The 24,883-nt window shown below is 38.6% G+C and overlaps 1 protein-coding gene across 3 annotated transcripts in view; it reads right to left on the bottom strand.

Annotated features, from left to right (window-relative positions):
- Positions 1–24,883, bottom strand: part of ANKRD55 (ankyrin repeat domain 55) — a 152,897-nt gene that overhangs the window by 80,206 nt on the left and 47,808 nt on the right. For all 3 annotated transcript variants that reach the window (XM_056824893.1, XM_056824894.1, XM_056824895.1), the window contains exon 4: positions 13,043–13,152. In XM_056824893.1, coding sequence (XP_056680871.1) covers positions 13,043–13,152 — 110 coding nt within the window. The remainder of the gene's footprint in view (positions 1–13,042; positions 13,153–24,883) is intronic.

Here is a 24,883-nt window from a genome sequence, read left to right as displayed (position 1 = left end):
ATTGATATCCTTGAGTTCATATATTAATGAATTAGAGAGGGCAGAGGTCAATGAATTGGGCATGCAAATTAAAAAATTAGAAAGTGAACAAATTAAAAATCCTCAGATGAAGACTAAATTAGAGATCCTAAAAATCAAAGGAGAAAAAGTCAAAGAACTATTGATTTAATAAATAAGACTAGAAGCTGGTAACTTAAACAAAAAAAAACAAATAAAATAGACAAAGTACTGGTCAGTCTAATTTTAAAAAGGAAAGTAGAAAACCAAATTGATAGTATCCAAGATGAAAAGGGAGACCTCACCTCTGTATTTATGTATGTATAGTAGTCTCTCGGTGATCGAGAATGACTATTGTCTTTGTGCAGTTTCATCTACGGTGTACCCTCATGTGACTTTGGAGTCCAAAGGCTGAGGCGCAAATTTTGTGGCACATGGGGCATGGGATGCCAGTTGTTATAGGAAGTGCGGTTGTGTCCTGGTGTTGGCGTTCATGCCCAGCGGCAAGATATCGACGTCGCTCATCTTCAAAGGTGATGGCGTCATGGTGAATGTGGGTTCGCCAGCTGCTTCTGTCAGAGGCAGCGAGTTCTAGTTGCTTTGGTGTCATGCCAGCCCACTTCAAGTTGGACTTTAGCTGATCCTTGAATCTTTTCTTTGGTCGGCCTTGTTTCCTGAGTCCAGCTGACAGTTCACCATAGAATACATGTCTTGGTATTCGCTGTGGGTCCATGCGGATGACATGTCCAGACCATCATAGCTGGGTTCTGAGGACCATGACTTTGATGCTGGTGGAGTTGGCTCTGTCGAGGACTTCCTGGTTGGTGATTCGGTCCTGCCATCGGATCCTCATGATTGACCGGAGGGAGCGTTGGTGGAATTGCTTCAGCTGTTTCATGTGCTTCCTGTACAGTGTCCATGTTTCACAACCGTACAGGAGCGAGCTGAGGACCACTGCATTATACACTTTGAGCTTCGTCGCAGTGCTTACACCACTGTGTTGGAGGACTTTGGAGCGCAGCTGCCCGAGTGCCTGACTGGCCTTTGGGATCCTGGCATTGATCTCGTGGTCTAGGGACCCGTCGTTGGCGATGGTACAGCCCAGGTACTTGAAGGTGTTGACGTTAGAAAGCTGCGTGCCAACGATTGTAATGCACGGCTGGTTCGTTGGCCTCCCTGGTTCAGGTTGGAACAGCACCTCTGTTTTGCTGAGGCTAATGGTCAGGCCAAACAGTTTTGTTGCTGTAGAGAACTGTCCACAATGGTTTGGAGATGATTTTCTTGGTGGGCCATGAGAGCAGTCATCTGCAAAGAGAGCTTCCAGGATGAGTCTCTCTGTTGTCTTTGTTTTTGCAGTCAGGCGGCGGAGGTCAAATAGTGAGCCATCCAGTAGGTATTTGATGTAGACACCCAGGTCTAGATCCGTCACAGCATGTCGTAATACTTGGGTGAAAAATAGGTTGAATAGTACTGGAGCGAGGACACAGCCTTGTTTCATGCCATTGGAGATGTTGAAGCGATCGGAAGTCTCTCCACCAGATAGGACTTCCCCTGTCATGTTGACAGGAAAGAGCTGGATCAGTTTGACAAATTTTGCTGGGCAACTGAGCTTGCTGAGTAGCACCCACAATGCGTCCCTGTTCACTGTGTCGAACACCTTTGTCAGGTCTATGAAGACAATGTAGAGACTCAGGTTCTGCTCAAGGCATTTTTCCTGCCTTTGCCTCACCGTGAAGACCATGTCAATGGTGCTGCGATCTGGTCGGAAGCCACATTGTGATTCAGCAGGTTCTGCTCTGAAACAGATGATAGGAGTCTGTTGAGTATAACACGGGCGAGGATCTTTCCAGCAGTGGAGAGTAGTGAGATGCCTCTGTAGTTGTCATAGGCTGCTCGTGAGCCTTTGTTTTTGTATAGGGCTACGATGGAGGCATCTCTGAGTTCTGGGGGCATGTCTTCCTCTTCCCATATGCTGGTCAGCACTATGTGGAATGCCTGGAGAGCCTTTCCATTTAAGGCCTTGTACACCTTGGTTGGGATCCCGTCTTTACCGGGTGCCTTGTCTGCACTCATTTGTTTAATGGCTTTTTGGACTTCCTCTATTGAAGGAGGGACATCAAGTTCTTCAATGGAGTGGTTTTGGGGGATCTGGTCAAAGGCGCTTTGGTCGACTGAAGAGGGTCGGTTGAGAAGCTGACTGAAGTGTTCTTTCCACCTATTGCTGATGTCTTTTTTATCTTTTATGAGAGTGTCACCGTCAGAGGATAGTAAGGGAGTGGTGGTGGGTTTTGATGGTCCATAGACAGTCTTGAGGGCACTGAAAAATTGTTTGTAGTTTTTCATATCAGCAAACCGTTGGATTGCTTCTGCCTTTTTTTCCCACCATCGGTCTTGCATCTTCCTGATCTCACGCTGCGCCGTGGCTTGGAGAGACTTGAATCTGTCCTTTTTAGGAGCAGAGTTTGGGTTATTTTGCCACTCCATAAAGGCTTTGTTCTTCTTGCTCAATAGCAGTGTTGTTCTCGTCGAACCAGTCCTGGTGGTTGCGTTGTTTTGGGCCTAGGACTGCCTTTGATGTTTCCTTCACTGCGTCTCTGAACTGGTTCCATTTCTCGGTTGAACTTCCAGTGAGTGATCCCTTGGCAGACAGCTTGTTGTCCAGGCAGGACTGGAATGTTTGCAAATAAGATGGATCTCTAAGACGACTCACGTTGTAAAATGCGCGAACTGCCCGATTATATGGCAATAAATATGGTAATCTAGGTGATATGGAAAAACATTTACAAAAATATAAATTGCCTAGACTAACAGAGGAACAAATAGACTACCTAAACAACCCTATATTAGAAAAAGAAATTGAACAAGCCATCAAAGAACTACCTAAGAAAAAATCCCCAGGTCCAGATGGACTCACAAATGAATTCTATCAAACATTCAAAGAACAACTAATCCCAATATTATACAAACTATTTGACAGAGTAAGCAAAGAAGTTCTACCAAATTTCTTTTACGACACAAATATGGTACTGATTCCAAAGCCAGGCAGGTGAAGAACAGAGAAAGAAAACTATAGACCAATCTCCTTAATGAATATAGATGCAAAAATCTTAAATAGGATACTAGCAAAAAGACTCCAGCAAGTGATCACGTGGGTTATTCACTATGACCAGGTAGGATTCATACCAGGAATACAAGGATGGTTCAATATTAGGAAAATCATCCACATAATTGACCATATTAATAAGCAAACCAAAAAAAAAAACCCATGATTATCTCAATAGATGCAGAAAAAGCTTTTGACAAAATACAACACATTCTTATTGAAAACACTAGAAAGTATAGGATTGGAATGGTCTTTCCTAAAAATAATAAACAGGATATATCTAAAACCATCAACAAACATCATCTGTAATGGGGATAAACTAGAAGCCTTCCCAATAAGATCAGGAATGAAACAAGGATGTCCATTATCACCTCTATTATTTAACATTGTACTAGAAACACTAGCAGTAGCAATTAGAGTAGAAAAAGAACCTGAAGGTATTAAAATAGGCAATGAGTGATTGGCAAGCTGTCACTCTTTGCGGATGACATGATGGTCTACTTAAAGATTCCTAGACAATCAACCAAAAAGCTAGTGGAAATAATCAACAACTTTAGCAAAGTTGCAGGATACAAAATAAACCCACATAAGTCATCAGCATTTCTATATATCTCCAACACATCTCAGCAGCAAGAATTAGAAAGAGAAATTCCATTTAAAATCACCCTAGACAATACAAAATACTTAGGAATCTATCTGCCAGGACAAACACAGGAACTATATAAACACAACTACAAAATAGTTTCCACACAATTAAAACTAGATATAAACAATTTGAAAAACATCGTTTACTCATGGGTAGGAAGTGCTAACATAATAATAATGACAATCCTACCCAAATTAATTAACTCATTTAGTGCCATACCCATTGAACTACCAAAAAATTTTTTTTACGGAATTAGAAAAAATACATTACAAAGTTCATTTGGAAGAACAAAAGATAAAGAATATCCAGGGAAATCATGAAAAAATATGCAAAGGAAGGAGGCTTTGCAGTCCCTGATCTCAAACTATACTATAAAGTAGTGGTCATCAAAACAATTTGGTACTGGCTAAGAGACAGAATGGGGGATGAGTGGAATAGACTTGGGGTAAATGACCTCAGTAAGACAGTCTATGATAAGCCCAAAGATCCCAGTTTTGGGAACCAAAACCCACTATTTGAAAAAAACTGCTGGGAAAATTGGAAGACAATATGGGAGAGATTAGGTTTGGATCAACATCTCACACCCTACACCAAGATAAACTCAGAATGGGTGAATGACCTGAATATGAAGAAGGAAACTATAAGCAAGTTAGGCAAACACATTATAGCATACTTGTCAGATCTTCGGGAAGGGAAAGACTTCAAAACCAAGCAAGAACTAGAAAAAAATCACAAAATATAAAATCAATAATTTTGATTACATCAAATTAAAAAGATTTTATACAAACAAAACTAATGTATCCAAAATTAGAAGGGATGCAACAAATTGGGAAACAATCTTTATTACAAATACCTCTGACAAAGGTGTAATTACTCAAATTTATAAAGAGCTAAACCAATTGTACAAAAAATCAAGCCATTCTCCAATTGATAAATGGGCAAGGGGCATGATTAGGCAATTTTCAGATATAGAAATCAAAACTATTAATAATCAGATGAAAAAATGTTCTAGATCTCTTATAATCAGAGAGATGCCAATCAAAACAACTCTGAGGTACCACCTCACACCTAGCAGATTGATTAACATGACAATAACGGAAAGTAATGAATGCTGGAGGGGGTGTGGTAAAGTTGGGACATTAATGCATTTCTGGTGGGGTTGTGAATTGATCCAACCATTCTGGAAGGCAATCTGGAACTATATCCAAAGGGCACTAAAAGACTGTCTGCCCTTTGATCCAGTTGCATTGCTGGGTTTGTACTCCAGAGTGATAATGAGGAAAAAGACTTGTACAAAAATATTCATAGCTGCTCTCTTTGTGGTGGCAAAAAATTGGAAAATGAGGGACTGCTCTTCCCTTGGGGAATGACTGAACACATTGTGGTATCTGTTGGGGATAGAATACTATTGTGCTCAAAGGAATAATAAAGTGGAGGAATTCCATGGGAACAGGAACAACCTCCAAGAATTGATGCCAAGTGAGAGGAGCAGAACCAGGAGAACATTGTACACAGAGATTAATACACTGTGGTACAATTGATTTTAATGGACTTCTCCATTAGTGGCAATGTAGTGATCCAGAACAACTTGGAGGGATCTCCAAGAAAAACCACTATCCACATTCAGAGGAAAAACTGGGAGTAGAAACACAGAAGAAAAACAACTGCTTGAATACATGAGTTGAGGGGATGTAGTTGGGGATGTAGACTCTGGGTGAACATCCTAGTGCAAACATCAACAACATGGAAATAGGTTCTGATCAAGGACACATGTAATACCTAGTGAAATTGTGTGTCAGCTGTGAGAAGGATAGGGTGAGGTGAGGGCGGGAAATAATATGATTCTTGTAATCCAGGAATAATGTTCTAAATTGACTAAATAAATTAATTAAATAAAAAATAAAAAAGAACACAGCTATCAATGATTTTGTGAAAAGGAGTCAACATTTCCATGTTCTTTGTTGTTTCTCTGAGGGACAGTCAAGTGCATGGCTTCCCTGAGAATAAATACAAAGAGCAATGACACACAAAAAATGCCTCCTAGGTAACCAGACTCCTCGGAGCAATGATGAGGTCTGCCATATTTAGGTCTCATATGACTTTCCTGCTCTTCCTTCTTCCAACATAATTAGTTCTATCATCATAGTACACTGGTTTCTTTAGGAACACCAGTTCAGAAACTGAATTCTTCTTGCTTTTAAATATGATACCCATGGGAAGATTTAAAGTAGGAGAAAGTCTGATGTCCTCATTAGGATGTTGGCTCCTATACCTTAACTGCTCTGCTTTCCTTCCTGCTTGAGCTAATAGTCTGGCTCAAAGCTGTGATTGGCCAGCTTTGTGCCACATAAAAAAATAGAACAAACAGCCCCCAAGTCTACTGTCTCATCCTACTTTTTTCCCTAGCAGCTACTCCTATTAGGCAGGCAGTTCAAGAAATGAAACATCCTGCTAGTTGGTATAGAGCTCCATGTATTTCTTCTGATAACTGGGTAATCAAATCCAAAAGAATTATTTTCTTTCCCTTTAGGTCTACTGAGATAGATGAGGAGGAGAACTTTTGGAAGAAAAGACTAGTCTAGAACCAAAGGGTCCCTGAAAAACTCTTTACACATCCCTTGGACTACTGTTCAAGGGAATCAGCATATTCAGTATTGTGCACCACAGTCCTGTTCCCTCTGCAACCTTTACTTCTTGACATTATGCCCTCTTTTATTGATGCCTTCTGAGTGTACTAGATAATGAACAAGAGAAGCTGGAGTGAGACTGAAATATGGAACGGCTCCAGGAAGCTCAGGAGTCTGATATGAGACTTTAAAGATTAGAGCTTTGCTCCTTTGATTTGAAAACTCTTACATTTTCATAAATCATTTCTCCCACTTAACATCATGTATTGATTTGCAGTTTAGCCAAATGCTTGCATCAGAATCAAAATGTTCTGAAAAGCAACAGGAACTGGATCCCATGAACAAAAATGATGTTTGAGAGCAAGCAGCAAAAGTTCAGACCTCGTGGAAGACCCTTCCTTACCAATACAGACTGAATGCTCCTAGGGCACCAAAATCCAAGCTGAACAACAGGACAGAAGCGGGGAACCCTCCTTCTGGACTCAAATCAAAAGGTACGCCCTCCAAAAGCCTGAATCCGAGAATACTCAGGGCTAAGGGAAAGGCATAGGGTAGGTCCCAGGACCCCTCCCCCACAACCCAGAGCACTGAGCCCAGGGCAGCAGCGGGAACCTCTGAGCAGGCAATGGTGCTGGTTTGGAGTGTCTACCTTGTGAGCAGCGGGGCGCCGGGCTCGGGCTCGGGCTCGGAGCATCCAACTTGGACAGTGGAGAGGAAGCCAGGGAGAGACAGGGCTGTGTCTGGGTCCCTCCAGCTGGCTCCAGCTCACCTTTGCCTCAGGGCACAACCAGATCAATCCAGATGAACCTAATCCCATCAGAACTCCTCAGAGTTTAGGGAGGCGGGCAAAGGCACTTGCAGACAGGGGAGAAGCAGCTGGAGAGAACTGGAGAGAACCCGGGTGGCCCAGCCTTCCAGGAGTCTTCAGAGCCTCAGTGCTTCATACCACATACAGCCCAAAGCACTTGAACTCAATCCAATCAAAAGACTCCAGAGTACAGGGAAGCTAACATTCCTCCCCTAGAGACTGTACCAAGAGATCTGACAAAGCTCCAAGAGGGGAGACTGACAGCCCCAAAACCAAAACAAAATGAGAGGAGCAAGAGCACAGCCAAATATGGGGAGCAAAGAAGGGATAAACTCGAGCAAACAACAGAAAAAGAAGAAAGAAATTACAATAGACAGCTTCTGCACAGGTAATGAGCAAAGAGTGAATGAAACAGAGGGGGAGGGATCAGCAAAGGAAAAATCAGAAATCCCAGCGAATTGAATACAGGCTTTGGAAGAACTCAAAATGCAATTCAAAACACAATTAAGAGAGGCTGAAGATAATTGGGAAAAGAACTTAAAAACTAAGATAAGTCATCTAGAAACAGAAAATAGTGTCTTGAAAGCCAAAATCAACCAGCTGGAAAATGAGGCAAAGGAGATGAAAGATGAGGTAAAGCAGATGAAAGATGAGATGAAGAAGACCAAAGATGACCTCCAAAGAAAATTCGACCAAAAGGAAAAGGACGACCAAAAAACTAAGGATGAAATCCAGTCTTTAAGAACCAGAATACAATTAGAATCGAGCGACCTCATAAGGCAGCAGGACTCTATAAAACAAAACCAAAAGAATGAAAAAATTGAGGAAAATATGAAGCATCTCATTCACAAAACAGAGGATTTAGAAAATCGTTCAAGGAGAGACAATTTAAGAATTATTGGCCTACCAGAAGACCATGACAAAAGAAAAAGCCTGGACATTATATTACAGGAAATTATTAAAGAAAACTGCCCTGAAATCCTTGAACAAGAGGGAAAAGTGGAGATTGATAGAATCCACAGATCGCCTCCTGTACTTAATCCCCAACTGACAACACCCAGGAATGTTATAGCCAAATTCAAGAACTATCAGACCAAAGAAAAGATATTACAAGCTGCCAAGAAGAAGTCATTCAGATACCAAGGAACCACAGTGAGGATAACTCAGGATCTGGCTGCATCCACACTGAAAAAAAGAAAGGCATGGAATACGATATTCCAGAAAGCAAGGGAACTAGGTCTACAACCAAGAATCAACTACCCAGCAAAACTGACTATATTCTTACAGGGGAAAGTATGGTCATTCAACAAAATAGAAGAATTCCAAAAATTCGTTAAGGAAAGACCAGACCTGAACAGAAAATTTGATGCCCAAGCATAGAACTCAAGAGAATCATCAAAAGGTAATTAAAAAAGAGGGGAAAAAAGAAAAACAAAAAAAAACTTTTTTAAGAGACTCAATAAGTTAAAATGATACGTATCCCTATAAGAAAAGAGGTCATGGGTAACTCTTAAAAACTGTTGTTATTACCTGGGCAGCAAAAAGAAGTATACTTAGAGGGAACAGCAACAAACTGTGTAGGATGAAAGGACAAGACATAAATAGGTATATAGATATATGCATGCAAAAATACATACGCATGAGTATGCATATATATATATACATATATATATATATATAACTAGAGCTTAAAATAGGTTAATATTAAAAGAAATGGGAAAAGAAACAAATGAGGGTAAATTTATATGTCAAAGAGCCACTATAAATATTTTAGAATATCTTTTCTATTTAAAAAATGATATCAATTATCCAAAAAATATCAAACCATTCCCCAATCGACAAATGGTCAAGGTATATGAATAGGCAATTTTCAGATAAAGAGATCAAAATTATCAATAAGCACATGAAACAGTGTTCTAAATCTCTTATAATTAGAGAAATATAAATCAAAACAAATCTGAGGTAGCACCTCACACCTAGCAGATTGGCTAATATGACAGCAAAGGAAATTAATGAATGTTGGAGAGGATGTGGCAAAATTGGGACACTAAGGCATTGCTGGGGGAGTTGTGAATTGATCAAACCATTCTGGAAGGAACTTTGGAACTATGCCCAAAGGATTTTAAAAGATTGTCTGCCCTTTGATCCAGCCACAGCACTGTTGGGTTTGTACCCCAAAGAGATAATAAGGGAAAAGACTTGTACAAGAATATTCATAGCTGCCCTCTTTGTGGTGGCCAAAAATTGGAAAATGAGGGGATGCCCTTCAATTGAGGAATGGCTGAACAAATTGTGGTATATGTTGGTAATGAATACTATTGTGCTAAAAGGAATAATGAAGTGGAGGATTTCTATGTGAACTGGAATGACCTCCAGAAACTGATGCAGAGCAAAAGGAGCAGAACCAGGAGAACATTGTATACAAAGACAAATGCACTGTGGCACAATCAAATATAATGAACTTCTCTACTGGCAGTAATGCAATAATCCAGGACAATTCAGAGGGACTTATGAGAAGTAACACTATCCACATCCAGAGAAAGAACTGCGGGAGTAGAAACACAGAAGAAAAACAACTGCTTGATCACCCGGTTTGATGGGGATATGATTGGGGATGTAGACTCTAAACCATCACTTTATTGCAAATATTAATAATATGGAAATAGCTCTTGATCAATGATACATGTAAAACCCAGTGGAATTGTTCGTTGGGAGGGAAAGAACATGAATCATGTAACCATGGGAAAATATTCTTAATTAATTAAATAAACTTAATTTTTAAAATGAAAAAAAAATGATGTTTGAAGCGAAGAGTTACTTTGAGGCATCTCCCTGAGTTCTTGTTTACAAGGTCCTTCAGTTTGTGACTCTTTGCAATTCTTTCTCTGTGAGCCCAGGGGTGCAGGTCATAACTCTGACTGCTTAAGGAATAACTAATCTTAAAATGAATCAGAAATTCCAAATCTGGGAATATAAGGATATCTGAATTTCAGCCACAGTTTGCTTAGCAGTAGCAATTCAGTGAGAATTGTGTTTTCAGCGAAAAATTGTGGCAACATAGCTTCATAGTAAATATAAATCTTAATCTGGATTCCCAGTGTGCCCCAAAGGTAGCCTGAAGGCTGGTGTGGTGCCAGTAATCTTCCACCATGGGAAACTGAGGTTTCAGTTCCAGCCCATCTCTGAGCCCTATTGCTGTAATTCTCCTGAGGCTACTAACTAGATGTATTTGGAAATAGACATGCATAGCCTTGAGCAGAGGTTATTTGCCCCTGTAGGTTACAAGAGGTCTGTGAACTTGGATGGGGAAAACATTATATCTTTAATATAATTGATTTCCTTTGTAATTCCATGGATTCCATTTTAAGCAATTGAAAATCTTCTTCTGAGAAAATTTTCATTGTTTTCACCAGACTGCCAAAGGGTTCCAAGACATTCACTAGGTTAGAGGCAAATGTGGACATGGATATGATTCATCTTTATGGAGAAAGGACATTGTGAAATGATGTGTGCTAATGAGCTAAAGGCTGACTTGGAGCTTCCAGTCTAGCTCTACTGGGTCCACTTTCTACTGTGGTCACTCTTAAAAGTTTAAAATGAAGGGTATTGTTGGTGACAAGATTATTCTGATTTGTATTTACTTATCTCTATATACAGTTGTTTCCTTAAGTACAATGTAAGCTCCTGAGGGCAGGGACTGTTTTTTGTTTTTAGAATAGTATTTATCACAGAGTAAGTGTTTAATAAATTGCTTGCTGAATGAATGAATGATAAGTCAGAATAGTACTGGCCCAAATAGTGCATTTGGAACTTTGCCACTTAAGATCATTGCTGGGAAAGAGTCTGGTTCTGTTTTCATATTTTTACGCAGTATTGGGAAGAGCCACTAAAAAAGAAAAACAACAAAAAACAAAAAAACCTCACTCATCAGGATGGAGTCAGATCCTTAACATATTTTCTCACAGGGAACTGTTTGTAGTTTTAACCTATTTTCTAAGCTTCCTCACTTTGGTGAGCTTTGGTGATATCTTATCTTCCTCCTATTTCTATGTATGATCCAATGATAACAACTGAAAAACCCTGGGAATAGACCTGGAATTTCCCCATGTCCTTTCATTTCTCCATAAGAGAGATCAAAGGAAAAATAAGGGAAATCTTTTGATCTCTTCTCCCGGGAACCCAGCTGAGGGAGTATCTTGCTTTCTTCCACTTTCAGAATCTGGTCTGATTCTGTCCTACCTTTAAAAATTGGGTCTGACCTAAGGTAGACATTGTTTATGTTCATCATTGTGTTATCTAATAGTTTGGGATCAGAGAAAACAAGCAACAGATGGGAATATGTTCTCAGGAAGAACTTGGGTTTTAGAGCTGAAAAGGACCATAAAAGTTATCTAGTCCCATTTCTTTATTTTGTAGATGAGGACATTAAATCCCAGAGAAGGGAATATTTTGCCCAAGGACACACAAATATTAAGGAATAGAATCAGAACTTGAGACCAGGACCTTTAGTTTCAAATACAAGGCTTTTTCATCGAGAGCATTTGACTCTTTCTATGTTATCTTTCTACCATAGGATTAGCAGATACCTTTAAGGAATGAGTGACCTGGTGCTGATCCAATGAGCTACTATCATACTGGGTTTGGGGAAATTTCTCTAAAGTCAGGGCTAAATGATGGGTGAAAGGACCTAGGACGTAGGGGGTAAGGTGTAGGATTGGCCAGGTAATCATGGAGATATATATTCAACTTGATAACAAAATAATTTTTGCACAACCTACTCCATGTATAGATTCTTTCGTACTAATATGAAATTCTATCTTTCCTTTCTCTCCCCCCCATACTAGTGTATTTTCTATTCTCCAGGTGATGCCATCTAATTGAGAAATGGAATTCAACAACTACCCCCCAAAAGAAAGCAATGGTAGTGAGTTTAAGTAGACTGTAGCAAATTGGTAATTACGACTTCTGCAAAAGAAGTTGCATGATAGATACCAAGGAAATAGATGATTAGAAAAGGAGGTGAGTTGGTCAGGTAACAAGGATGAGTGATTTTAGGTAGACAGCCTGAGTAAGGATGCGGTATATATAGACTATGAAAAAGACCTACAGTAATTCTCCTGGTATGACGATCCTCTCCCAGGGAGTTTTGGGAGGACTTGGATGACAAGAAGAAGGCTCACCTTGGAGTCAGGAAGACCTAGATTTGAGTACTGACTGACTCTGACAAATGGTCTTTGTGATCCTGGGTCACTTCACTTCTTAATGACTCAGGCAAATCTCTAAGGTTATAAGGTACAGATGAGATGAGTCAATGTTCATTGATAAGGGAGTTTCCATAAATAGGGGTACACACACTGAAGAAACAAAGCTCTAGATCTCCATTCCCCCAACAAGAATGAGCATATAGAGATAGGTCATGGCTGTCACCACTGGAAGGAATATCTAAATCATTAAGTTCATGGATTCATTGGAGTATATGTATACCATGAAAGATGTCACTTGATTTACTCTTCATTTTGTTTGTATGTGTTTCTGTGTGTGCGTGTGCGCGTGCGTGTGCGTGTGCGTGTGCGTGTGCGTGTGCGTGTGCGTGTGTGTGTGTGTGTGCGTGTGTGTGTGAGGGTGGGGTCTATCATTTCATACTAAGGAGCTTTCTCCTTTTAATTTGCAGGAAGCATTACTGAGGTCAGATATTTAGCCCAATATATTGAGGATAAGGAAACATCTTAGACTACAGAGTGTAATCTTTGGGGAAGTAACTTTTTTCTTGAAAGGACTGGATTTTTCCTAGTGGCATAAGGACAAATTAGGTGATCTTGTGGGGACTCTGCCAACAGTTTCATATGAACAAGCATACATACTTCACATCTGGCTCAGCAGTTGCGGCATGCAGTGGCAGGCGCCCATTTTTGTCTGGAATATTCTGTTTGGCACCATTTCTGAGCAGACTTACACAGCCTTCTAGCCATCCCTAAAGATAGAGCACAAGGTTAAAGAGTAAACCAATGACCACATAACACCATAATATACCTTCTATGCTTCTCTTTCCGTCTCTATCTCTCCTTTGTTTCTCTGTCTCTTGTTTTTCTCTGACTCCTTTCTCTCTCTCCGTCTCTTCTCTGAATCTGTTTCTGTCTGTCTCTGTCTCTGTCTCTCTCCTTTGCTCAGGATTCTGGTTTGTAAATCTGGTCTGTCTGGTTGCAAAATGCCCTGTTCAAAGGTAATCAATCAATCAGTCAACATTTATTATGCACCTATTAGTGGATATACCTGTGACAGGAATATAAGAAAGAAGAGGTAAAAGGCAGTTTCTGCCCTCAATGAGTTTTCAATTTAATGGAGCACTCAGAAGGGTCTCTTCCAAGTCCCTTTGCTCCAAGCCTGAATGCCTCAGCTGAGACAGCAAAGGCCTGGGAGGGGTTTATGCTGAGGAACATACCTTCTTTGTTAATGATGTTAAATATCCTTTAGAATGATGCCACCCAGCTACAGTACTTCCTGCTACATTTCTTTTGAAGGATTTGGAACATTAATCAAGTTACCCAAAGATGGAAAGGAACAGAATGAGTTAAAAATCTAACTTTTAGTAAGAAAAATACCCCAAAGTCTCTCTACTCTGTTCTAAATCAGGTTTCCTTTCTTCTTCAGTTCTAGCAGAGGAAGAAGATAGAAAAATGTCAAAGGTTTCATAGTCACATCAGAAAAGTGGGTGAATACATACGTTTTCAGGTTGACAAAAATAGCATCAATAAAAATACAAATTTCCTGCCAATCAAGCCAGTCCATCTATGAAGCAATTTGGAATTATGCTAATAAAGTATCCAAAATGTCCCTCTTCTTTGGTCCAGAGATTCTTCATATACCAAGGAGGTCAATGACAATAAGCAAAAAGTTTCCATAGAGGCAAACATATTCATAGCATCACTTTTTGTAATAGCAAAGAACTGGCCAGAAAACAGTAGATATCCACTGATTAAGGTAATAAACAGGTTATCCTATAAGAGCATAATGGAATATTACTTCACTGTAAGGAATAATAAATGTTAAGAATTCACATTACTAATATTCAGAAACCTGGGAAGGCAAATGAACTTCTACAGAACGAAGCAAGCAAAACCAGGAAAATAATACACCTAACAATTACAACAGTATAAATGGAAAGAGCAATAACGATGAAAATGAAACTGAACATTAATTATATGCCAAAGCTCAGGCCCCCAAATCAGATGAGAAAATATATTACCTCATATTTGCAGCCACGAGGGATTTGGAATGCATAACATTGTATATATTGTTAGGGGTGGTAGAAGTATTAGTGATTTTTTTCTGATTTTTTTTATTCTTTATTATAACAAATGATTCTCTGGATGGGGGATGGAATAAAGCTACATTTGGAAATGAAGGCGAAATAAAAACAAAATATACACATACATTTAAAAAATGAAAATTTCACCAAGGTAGGGGAAGACTGATAGAGACACAAAGAAAAAGAGAAAATGGAGAGATAAGCAAACAGAGGGAAAAAAGAAAGAAAAATAGAATCACATTAAAGTTGACAGGTAAAAATATAATTTTGGGTATAGTCTCATGGAACTTAGAAAAATACATTTAAAAGTGGTAGTTAGTGAGTTTTTTCTGGTCCTCTTAATATGTGGCACATAGTATGCTGCTTTTTGGGTTGCCAATTACCAGGTCATCGAATTACTTTGTCAAACAAATGAGCCCCTAAAATTGAGTAATGGAAAATTTATATATAATTAGTAGAACAAAGAAAAAAGCTTATTGTTTTGTTGTGCATATGTTTCAAATGTCAAAAGTTTATAACATTTGAAGGAAGATCTTGCATATTTTGAAAATTTTATGTTACTAAAATTAAGTATTTTTCCTAAAAATCAGAAGCTTCCTGGATTTATTTTTCTACATAATACAAATAGTACAATCCAAATTTATTTATTATAGATTATTTGCTTTGTTGCTCTCTGATATAATTTTTAAATCCTCATCTTATTTAGTTTTATCTGGTTGGTTAGCATGCTTCTAAGCTTTCTTCCTTCCTCACTCATTTCTCCCCTTTCTCTCCACTCTTACCTTTCCCCATCCAACTCTTGTAAAATTATATTAGATTTTCTGTATCAGTTTAAACCAAATATAACTGAGGTGGTAAATCTAGGAGGAAAAGGGAAGGGAAACTAATCAGTAAGGGACTGTCCTTAGACTATAAATGCATAGTCAATCAGAGCATATGTAATATTCTGTATCTGCTGCCAATTTAATCTGCGCAACTTTGGGGATCTAGTCTCGGGCCAGGCATAGCGGAGGGTCAAGAGTGACTGTGTCATGATGAAAAGTCTTTTGTCTTGCCAAGGAGACAGAAACATAGTAACTCAGTAGAAACTGAGCCAGAACTGAGTGTGTTTACAAAAGATTTGAGCAGACAACCTCTCACTTTAATCCCTGGTAGCTTCTGAATAAGGAGCATTGGTGGATAAGGGATAGTCAACCCTATCAGCCTTTCGGTTGCCATGTGGTTAGGAACACATGGCAGCTTTGGTTTTTCTTTTTTTTCCTTTTTTTTTTAACTCTTTGTGTTTCTTCTACACTGATTGTAGGTGATTGAGTATCCAGAGATGGAATGCATTTGGTTGCAACCCTTTGAGCTTTGAAAATTCAGAAAAACCATCTGAGATTCAGCAACTGGAGTCAGAGGTCACTTGAGCCAGTGTTACCAAGAGTTGAATCTGGTGAGGATCCAACCTGAAGAACAACCTGCTTAATTTAGCCCAGTAGTAAATCAACCCAATTGCCTAGATATTCTGTTCTACAAACAAAGGAATAACTATTCCATGAATGATGTTACATTTAGAAAAGAATTTTATGGAGACTCTGAAAAGTCTCTCAAATGAATGACCCCATTATGGTGCCCAGGGCCAGGTAATACCTCTCAACCATGTGTCTTCTCTCCAGGAATTTGTAATTCAACTTTGAGTCCACTCAATGTCTGATGTCTGTCTGAGAGGGGAGAGAGTGCCCACTCATTTGGAGAGGTATATCTATAATCACTGTCCTTGGTATCCTTATTTAGCAAATAAAACTTTTTAAAAGCTAGTTGATTCTGGGTAATTGAGATTAACTGGTTAATCAATAACAGAAGAAATGTATAAGTAGAGGATAATGAACAATACTAAAAATACAATCCCTGAGGAAGATTTTCCCTGAGGGGGAAAGTTGATAACCACCTTCTAGGGCCCTAGGCTGCTGGTGTATGTGAGGGTTTGAGTGAGTGAACCTAAAGGGATTGCTATATATGCAAGAATATACCACATAACATATACCAATGTTAAACAAACAAACAAAACAGTATCTATGCCAATATTTTCCATTGTGGGGTAACTGAGAGGTTAGTCATTCTTTTCTTTGTCTCTATCTTTAACATGTTCTATTTCTCTGCTAGTTTGAAGCTATGAGTTCTCAAAGAGCTCACAAATAATATTTGAACTAGAAGAAACCCTTAAAGATCATCTAGTCAAACAAAATAATTTTTGAGATAAACCAAGGTACAGTTATGGGAACAGGTTTACCCAAGGACTACGTCTAGAGTCCAGTTTTCTTGCCTTTCATTCAAAACCATAAACACTATAGAGGCAGAGTTGAGAGACCTAGGTGCCCTCTGATTGGGGAATGGCTGAACAAATTGTGGTATCTGCTGGTGATGGAATCTTATTGTATTCAAAGGAATAATGAACTGGAGGGATTCCATGTGAACTGGAATGACCTCCAGGAACTGATGCAGAGTGAAAGGAGCAGAACCAGAAGAACAATGTACACAGAGATGGATACACTATGGCACAATCAAATATAATGGACTTCTCTACTAGCACTAATACAATGATCCAGGACAATTTTCAGGGACTTAGGAGAAAGAACACTATCTACATCCAGGAAAAAAGAACGGTGGGAATAGAAAAACAGAAGGAAAATAACTGTTTGATCACATGGGTTGAGGGGATATGACGGGGGACGTAGACTCTAAACAATCACCCCAAGTGCATATATCAATAATATGGAAATGGGTCTTGATCACTGATACATGTAAAACCCAATGGAATTATACATTGGCTACAGGAAGGAGGTGGAGAGAGTGGAAGGAAAGAACATGAATCTTATAACCATGGAAAAATATTCTAAATTAATTGAATAAATATTTTTTAAAGTGAGAGACCTATTCCCAACTAATACTATTTTACTAAACACAATGCTTCTTATCAACTGAAAATCTCTCCTCTGCTCTGCTGCCTTTACCTCATGGTGTCAACTACAAGATGTTATCTTCTTCTTTGTAGTCCTCTGGTTAGGTATATCACTCAAGAAAACCCAGTTATTTCCCTGGAACTTTGAAAGAAAGCTATCTCAGTATTATTATGACTGGCAGTCAATATGAAAGAGATGTGTTAGCATTTGTCCCTTGATACCACCTGCTCTAGATTCTATTTGCTCACAGGACCCACAAAAATAGCCAATCAGCAGGCATTTATTTATTAAGTATCAACTGTGTTGCTAGGTATGTGGCCAGGTCCTGGGGATACAAAGACAAAAATGAAACAATCCCTGCTTTCATGGAATCTATATTCTACCTGAAAAGACAAGCACAGATGCACATAAGCAGATTCAAAATATATTTTTGAAAGCTCAGCGCTAGCAGTCAGTATGGTTTATTCAGATGTAATACAGTTGAACTGGTGATGTGGAGATCTAGATCTTCTGTTAAGGTAGCCTCTTACTCATAGAGTTTATGTGACCTTGGGCAAGTCACTGATAGGCTGCACTGATAGAAGCAGCTAGGTGGTACAGTAGATGTTCAGGAAGAATTGAGTTCAAATCTGGTGACACTGGGCAAGTCACTTAATCCCTGCCTGCCTCAATTTCTCCACTTATTAAATCAGGGAATAACAATAGCAGCTTCCTCCCGAGTATTTTTGCAAGGATCAAATGAGATAGTCTTTGTTGAGTGCTTAGCTCAATGCATGGCACATAATACATGCTTATTAAATAAGTATTCCCTTCCTTCTCTGATTGAGTCACAATATGACTAAGTTTGAAAGCTTGGTGAATTTAAAATAACACCATTAGGTAATATTACTGATATTAGTGCAGCTCATAACCCTTCCCAGCCTTCTCATCTTGTGTGATTCTTATCTGCATCTTCCTCTATACCTTCTTTGGAATATCCTCTTAAAGAGCTGGACATCTTCTTCTAATTATGTTACTATCTTTTTTTTTTTTTTGAGGAGGGAAACAATACATTCTTGGGGAAGCTCATCTGATGATCTTTCATTCATTTTCATGATTAGTTCATGTCCTTGTCTGGTCATGCCTATCCTCGAAAATGTCTTTGAGTCTACTGTAGTTTTTGTGTACAAATCCTTGTTCATAATATACTCCAGTTTCCTTACACTGGCCACATATCTCTCCCTTCCCCTTTGGCTTACCAGCAATTTTGACACCTTTGAGATTGTAGTGTGCTTTGATTCAGAGTTCTATATCTTTACAGAGAGAATATTTTTTCTTAAAAAGATAGATTTGCTGCAAGGAGCAGGTTAGTATCAATGGAAATGTGCATTTTCCAAAATATAATCTAATCTGGCCCATCTGTGTTGTTCAGTTCTGAGTCCAGCACACTGGGACTAAAGCACTGGTCCACCATCTGTTTACTGATGGACTAACTCAATAATCTTCTCCCCTGCCGGTCAGCAGCGATTATAAAAAGAATATTCCTTTGTGGGTTGGGGCTCGAGAAGGAGCAAGGAGTATGAGAAAATGGGTGAAGAATGAAGGTCACAGACAAGTCAATATATTTTTGATAGGGCAGGCGTGAATCCCTATGACATTTTCCTTGGTAGAAGAATTAAAGGAAAATGTGAGAAGTTTGCAGACACGTGGAAAAAAAGGATTCCGAGATAGAAAGCACATGGCCAAGAGAGGCCTTAGTAAAGAGAAAGACAGTAGTGAGAACTTCATGGTTGCAGGAACAAGAAGGAGGAATCACGCCTTCACCCCAGGCTTTAATGAGGATTGCCAGGATCAATGACCACATAACAAAACATAGATAATTCAGATTGGATGGGATGGTAATGATGACACCTTTTGGGCGTGTTGACTTCAACCTGAGCTTTTACAAAGGAATTTGACTCTGTACCAAATGTTAATGAGTTTGCCTTGAACAAAGGCAGCATGGCTAGGTCAAGAGTCTACCCACAAATATCAGAGTTCAAACCTTGTGTCTGAAGACACAATATCCATACATCAATTATATTTCTTAGATGTGAATATGATTGGAATGCTACATTTTTTAATCCATTTCCAATATTTTCTTAAATTTAAATTTATTGACATTACATTAAAGTACCAAGATAACTTCCTCTTTATTTTTCCTCCCTCTTTTAGAGAAGACATTATTTGACAAAAATATATATATTTAGAGGGGACATGACAGAGGAGAGACTCTAAATGAACACTCTAATGCAAATATTATCAACAAAGCAATGGGTTCAAATCAAGAAAACATCTAATGCCCAGTGGATTTACGCGTTGGCTATGGGGGGTGGGGGGAGGAAAAGAAAATGATCTATGTCTTTAACGAATAATGCTTGGAAATGATCAAATAAAATATATTAATAATAAAAATATATATTTAGCATGTTGGGAAAAAATTTAGACAGATTCTTGGATAGAGGTCTCATATCTAAAATATGTAGAGAGGGCGGAGTCAAGATGGTGGCATAGAAGCAGCAGAAGTTCAGACTTCTGAATCCCCTTTCTTGCCGATTACAAGCTGAATTCTCCTAGGGGACTGAAAATCAAACCTAACAACAAGACAGAACCAAGGAAACCTCCTGCTAGACTCAATTCGAAAGGTACCCCCCCCCAAAGTTGGAATCTGAGAACACTAATCCATATAACTGACCATATTAACAAGCAAACTGACAAAAATCACATGATTATCTCAATAGATGCAGGAAAAGCCTTGGACAAAATCCAACACCCATTCCAATTGAAAACACTAGAAAGTATAGGAATAGAAGGGCCTTTCCTAAAAATAATAAACAGGATATATCTAAAACCATCAGCCAACATCATCTGCAATGGGGACAAACTAGAAGCCTTCCCAATAAGATCAGGAGTGAAACAAGGATGCCCATTATCACCTCTATTATTTAACATTGTACTAGAAACACTAGCAGTAGCAATTAGAGAAGAAAAAGAAATTGAAGGTATTAAAATTGGCAATGAGGAGACCAAGCCGTCCCTCTTTGCGGATGATATGATGGTCTACTTAAAGAATCCTAGAGAATCAACCAAAAAGCTAGTCAAAATAATGAACAACTTTAGCAAATTTGCATTATACAAAATAAAACCCACATAAGTCATCAGTATTTCTATATATCTCCAGCCCTTTTTTCAGCAGGAAGAATTAGAAAGAGAAATTCCATTTAAAATCACTCTAGACAATATAAAATACTTAGGAATTTATCTGCTGAGACAAATGCAGGAACTATATGAACACAACTACAAAACACTCTCCACACAATTAAAACTAGATCTAAACAACTGGAAAAACAATGATTGCTCATGGGTGGGATGAGCTAACATAATAAAAATGATAATCCTATCCAAATTAATTAACTCATTTAGTGCCATACCCATTGAACTACCAAAAAACTTTTTTACTGAATTAGAAAAAACCATAACAATGTTCATTTGGAAGAACAAAAGATCAAGAATATCCAGGGAAATCATGAAAAAAATGCAAAGGAAGGAGGACTTGCAGTCCCTGATCTCAAACCATACTATAAAACAGTGGTCATCAAAACAATTTGGTACTGGCTGAGACAGAAAGGAAGATCAGTGGAATAGACTTGGGGTAAATGACCTCAGCAAGACAGTCTATGATAAGCCCAAAGATCCCAGTTTTGGGGACCAAAACCCACTATTTGATAAAAAACTGCTGGGAAAATTGGAAGACAATATGGGAGAGATTAGGTTTGGATCAACATCTCATACCCTACACCAAAATAAACTCAGAATTTCTGAATGACCTGAATATAAAGAAGGAAACTATAAGCAAATTAGGCAAACATAGAATAGTATACTTGTGAGATCTTTGGGAAAGGAAAGACTTTAAAATGAATCAAGAGCTAGAAAAAAATCACAAAATGTAAAATCAATAATTTTGATTACATCAAATTAAAAAGGTTTTGTATAAACAAAACTAATGCATCCAAAATTAGAAAGGAAGCTACAAATTGGGAAACAATCTTCATTACAAAAAGCTCTTACAAAGGTCTAATTACTCAAATTTATAAAGAACTAAACCAATTGTACAAAAAATCAAGCCATTCTCCAGGTGATAAATGGGCAAGGGACATGATTAGGCAATTTTCAGATAAAGAAATCAAAACTATTAATAATCAGATGAAAAAATGTTCTAGATCTCTTATAATCAGAGAAATGCAAATCAAAACAACTCTGAGGTATCACCTCACACCTAGCAGATTGACTAACATGACAACAAAGGAAAGTAATGAATGCTGGAGGGGGTGTGGTAAAGTTGGGACATTAATGCATTTCTGGTGGGGTTGTGAATTGATCCAACCATTCTGGAAGGCAATCTGGAAATATGCCCACAGGGTACGAAAAGAGTGTCTGCCCTTTGCTCCAGCCATAGCACTGCTGGGTTTGTACCCCAGAGAGATAATAAGGAAAAAGACTTGTACAAAAATATTCATAGCTGCTCTCTTTGTGGTGGCAAAAAATTGGAAAATGAGGAGTGTCCTTCAATTGGGGAATGGCTGGACAAATTTTGGTATATGTTGGTGATGGCATACTATTGTGCAAGGAATAATAAAGTGGAGGAATTCCATGGGAACTGGAAAAACCCCCATGAATTGATGCAGAGTAAAAGGAGTAGATCCAGGAAAACATTGTACAGAGAGACTTGTACACTGTGGTACAATGGGATGTAATGGACTTTTCCATTAATGGCAATGCAGTGATCCTGAACAACTTGGAGAAATCTATGAGAAAGAGCACTATCCACATTTAGAAGAAACACTGTGGGAGTAGAAACGCCAAAGAAAAACAACTGCTTGAATACATGGATCGAAGGGATATGGTTGCAGATGTGGACTCTGAATGAACATCCTAGGGCAGACATCAACAGAATGGAAGTAGGTTCTGATCAAGGATACAAGTGATACCCAATGGAATTGTGCATTGGATGCGGGAAGGGTGGGTGGAGGGAGGGAAGGAAATAATGTGATTATTGTAACCAAGGAATAGTGTTCTAAATTGACTAAATAAACTAATTCAAATGGAAAAAAAAATTAGATAAAATATGTAGAGCTTTTTCAAATTGATCAGAATAGAAGTAATTTCCTAACTGATAAATGGTCAAAATATATGAAACAGGGGGCAGCTGGGTAACTCAGTGAATTGACAGTCAGGCCTAGAAATGGGAGGTCCTAAGTTCTGTGAACTTTAGATACTCCACCCTACTTAGTCTAACATAATCAGGAATTTCTACACCCATACTTAAGGATTAAGTATTTAGGAGGATGGCCTTTGATAGACATGTGCTAGCAAATGACAAATCAGAAACAGCTGGCAGACCCCTGGGCTATCCTAAGTCAAGCTTAAGCTACCATTGGTACAGGTGAGATGCAGGAAAGTGATGTAAAACCGTCTATATATTTGGCATCACTTCCTCTCTCTGGGGCCTTTCCATGGAGAGCTGGCTCTGGCTGGCAGTGTGCAAAGCGTTCCAGCATCTTGGCGTAGTGGCAGCTATTGTCTGGTTAGGTGGTGAGTTTTCCTTGATACTATCCTGGAAGAAGATGAGTAGCTAGTTCAGGTTCAGGAATCTTGGCTGAGCCCTCTTGGAGTTTAGGCTGATTCCTTTCTTCTTTACCTTCCAAACACTATCCTCTTAAAAAGCCACCAATCTTCTTCAGGGACCTCGTGGCAGACGACTTTTGAACTCCCCCTGGCACAGGTGAGGTGGGAGAAATCCTACACCTTTTCCCTCTCCCTTCTCCTTAATTTCTTTCCTCTCCAATAATTAAAATCACCATAAATTTCCAGCTGACTTGGGTATTTTATTTGGGATATTCCCTGGCAACCAAAATTAATTTAAATTAGGTCATAGCCCTAAAATTATCCTTACAGTCCAAATCTGGCCCCAGACACTTCCCAACTGTGTCACCCTGGGCAAGTCACTTAACCTCCATTGCCTAACCCTTACCTCTTCTGACTTGGAACCAATACACAGTATTGATTACAAGACGAAAGGTAAGGGTTTTTAAAAATATGCAATAATTTTTAGATGAAGAAACTAAAACTATATATAATTTAATGAAAACATGCTCAAAATCATAATTGACCAGAGAAATGAAAATCAAAACAACTCAGATATTATCTCACACCTATCAAATTGGCTAAAATGGAAAAAGGGCAAAATAGACTAATAGTTTTTGAATGAGTATGAATTTTTGTTAAGATTTCATGTTGTTCTGGAGGTCAATGAAATTAGTATAGCATTATCTAGGAAAAGGAGTATTTTGAGAATCTTTGCATGTGTAAGAATCTATTTGAAGTCTATTCATGGGATACTTCATAATGCTGGCAAACATTTTAGGTGATTGTTTTAGTAGTAAAATAAACTTAAATTTAGTTTACTACTAAATATTTAGTAAATATTTGTGGTCACATCAATCATACAACTTAAAAAGTTTGAAGAAAACTTTTAAGGACACATTTTGCTCTCCTAAGCCAGATGCTTTTTTGGAAAGTCATTAAACAGATGATGAAATATCTTCTATTCTACCTATGTCTAGGTTGGTTGTTTGATTATGCAAAGGTCTGCTTTACTATTCAAAGTCATTCACAAGTCTGCCAGATCTATTTTCATATCTTGATTCAGGATGTCCTTCATCTATGTGTCGGCCAGAGGTATGGAACTCTTAGCCCTCCAAACTCTCAAGAATGGCTGAACCATATGGAAATGTAACAAGTAAATAAAAACATATGCAGCCTATGAAATATTAATTTGTGGTAAGTCAATATGCAGCCCACAAGGATCTGCTTCTAGTTGAATTTGACACCACTATTGGAGATCATTCCCATAAAGATAAGAAAGCAGGTATATTGTTAGTAGTTGCTGATTTGTTGTCATCTTTTGCTTTCCTTTCTTATTTTGTTTGAAGAGAGAGACTCTTCCTTTCTTTGACCTATCATAAGAACTGATTCCCAGGAGTTCTTAAATTGTTTGCCTTTAACATGGATTTTTTCCCCGTGGAATATATTTGATCAGACCCAGCCACTCTTTCCATCTTTATCTTTAGGATTTCTACTTCCTCCCATGGCTCATAACGTATTGAGAATGTTGAATTCAGATATTATATTCTCATCGCTGTAGAAACAATAGCAAATTTGTGCCAGTACCTAACTCTGGTGTCTTTCTTGTTTCATTTACAAATGTTTCAGAATGAGCTAGTTTAGTTGAGTCTCCTCACACCAAAGTCTCCTCAGGTTTCTTTTCTTCAATGCTGTCATTGCATCTTTAATGAACGAATATTGCTCGTAATCTAAGGTCATCCTTCTTCATGATATTTCACACTTGGCTTTGCAATCCAAACTGGGACTGCCCC

This window comes from Monodelphis domestica, chromosome 3 (assembly GCF_027887165.1).
Source record: "Monodelphis domestica isolate mMonDom1 chromosome 3, mMonDom1.pri, whole genome shotgun sequence".
Taxonomy (NCBI): domain Eukaryota; kingdom Metazoa; phylum Chordata; class Mammalia; order Didelphimorphia; family Didelphidae; genus Monodelphis; species Monodelphis domestica.
The sequence above is the reverse complement of the archived record's forward strand: the minus strand, read 5'-3'. Positions and strand labels throughout refer to the sequence as shown.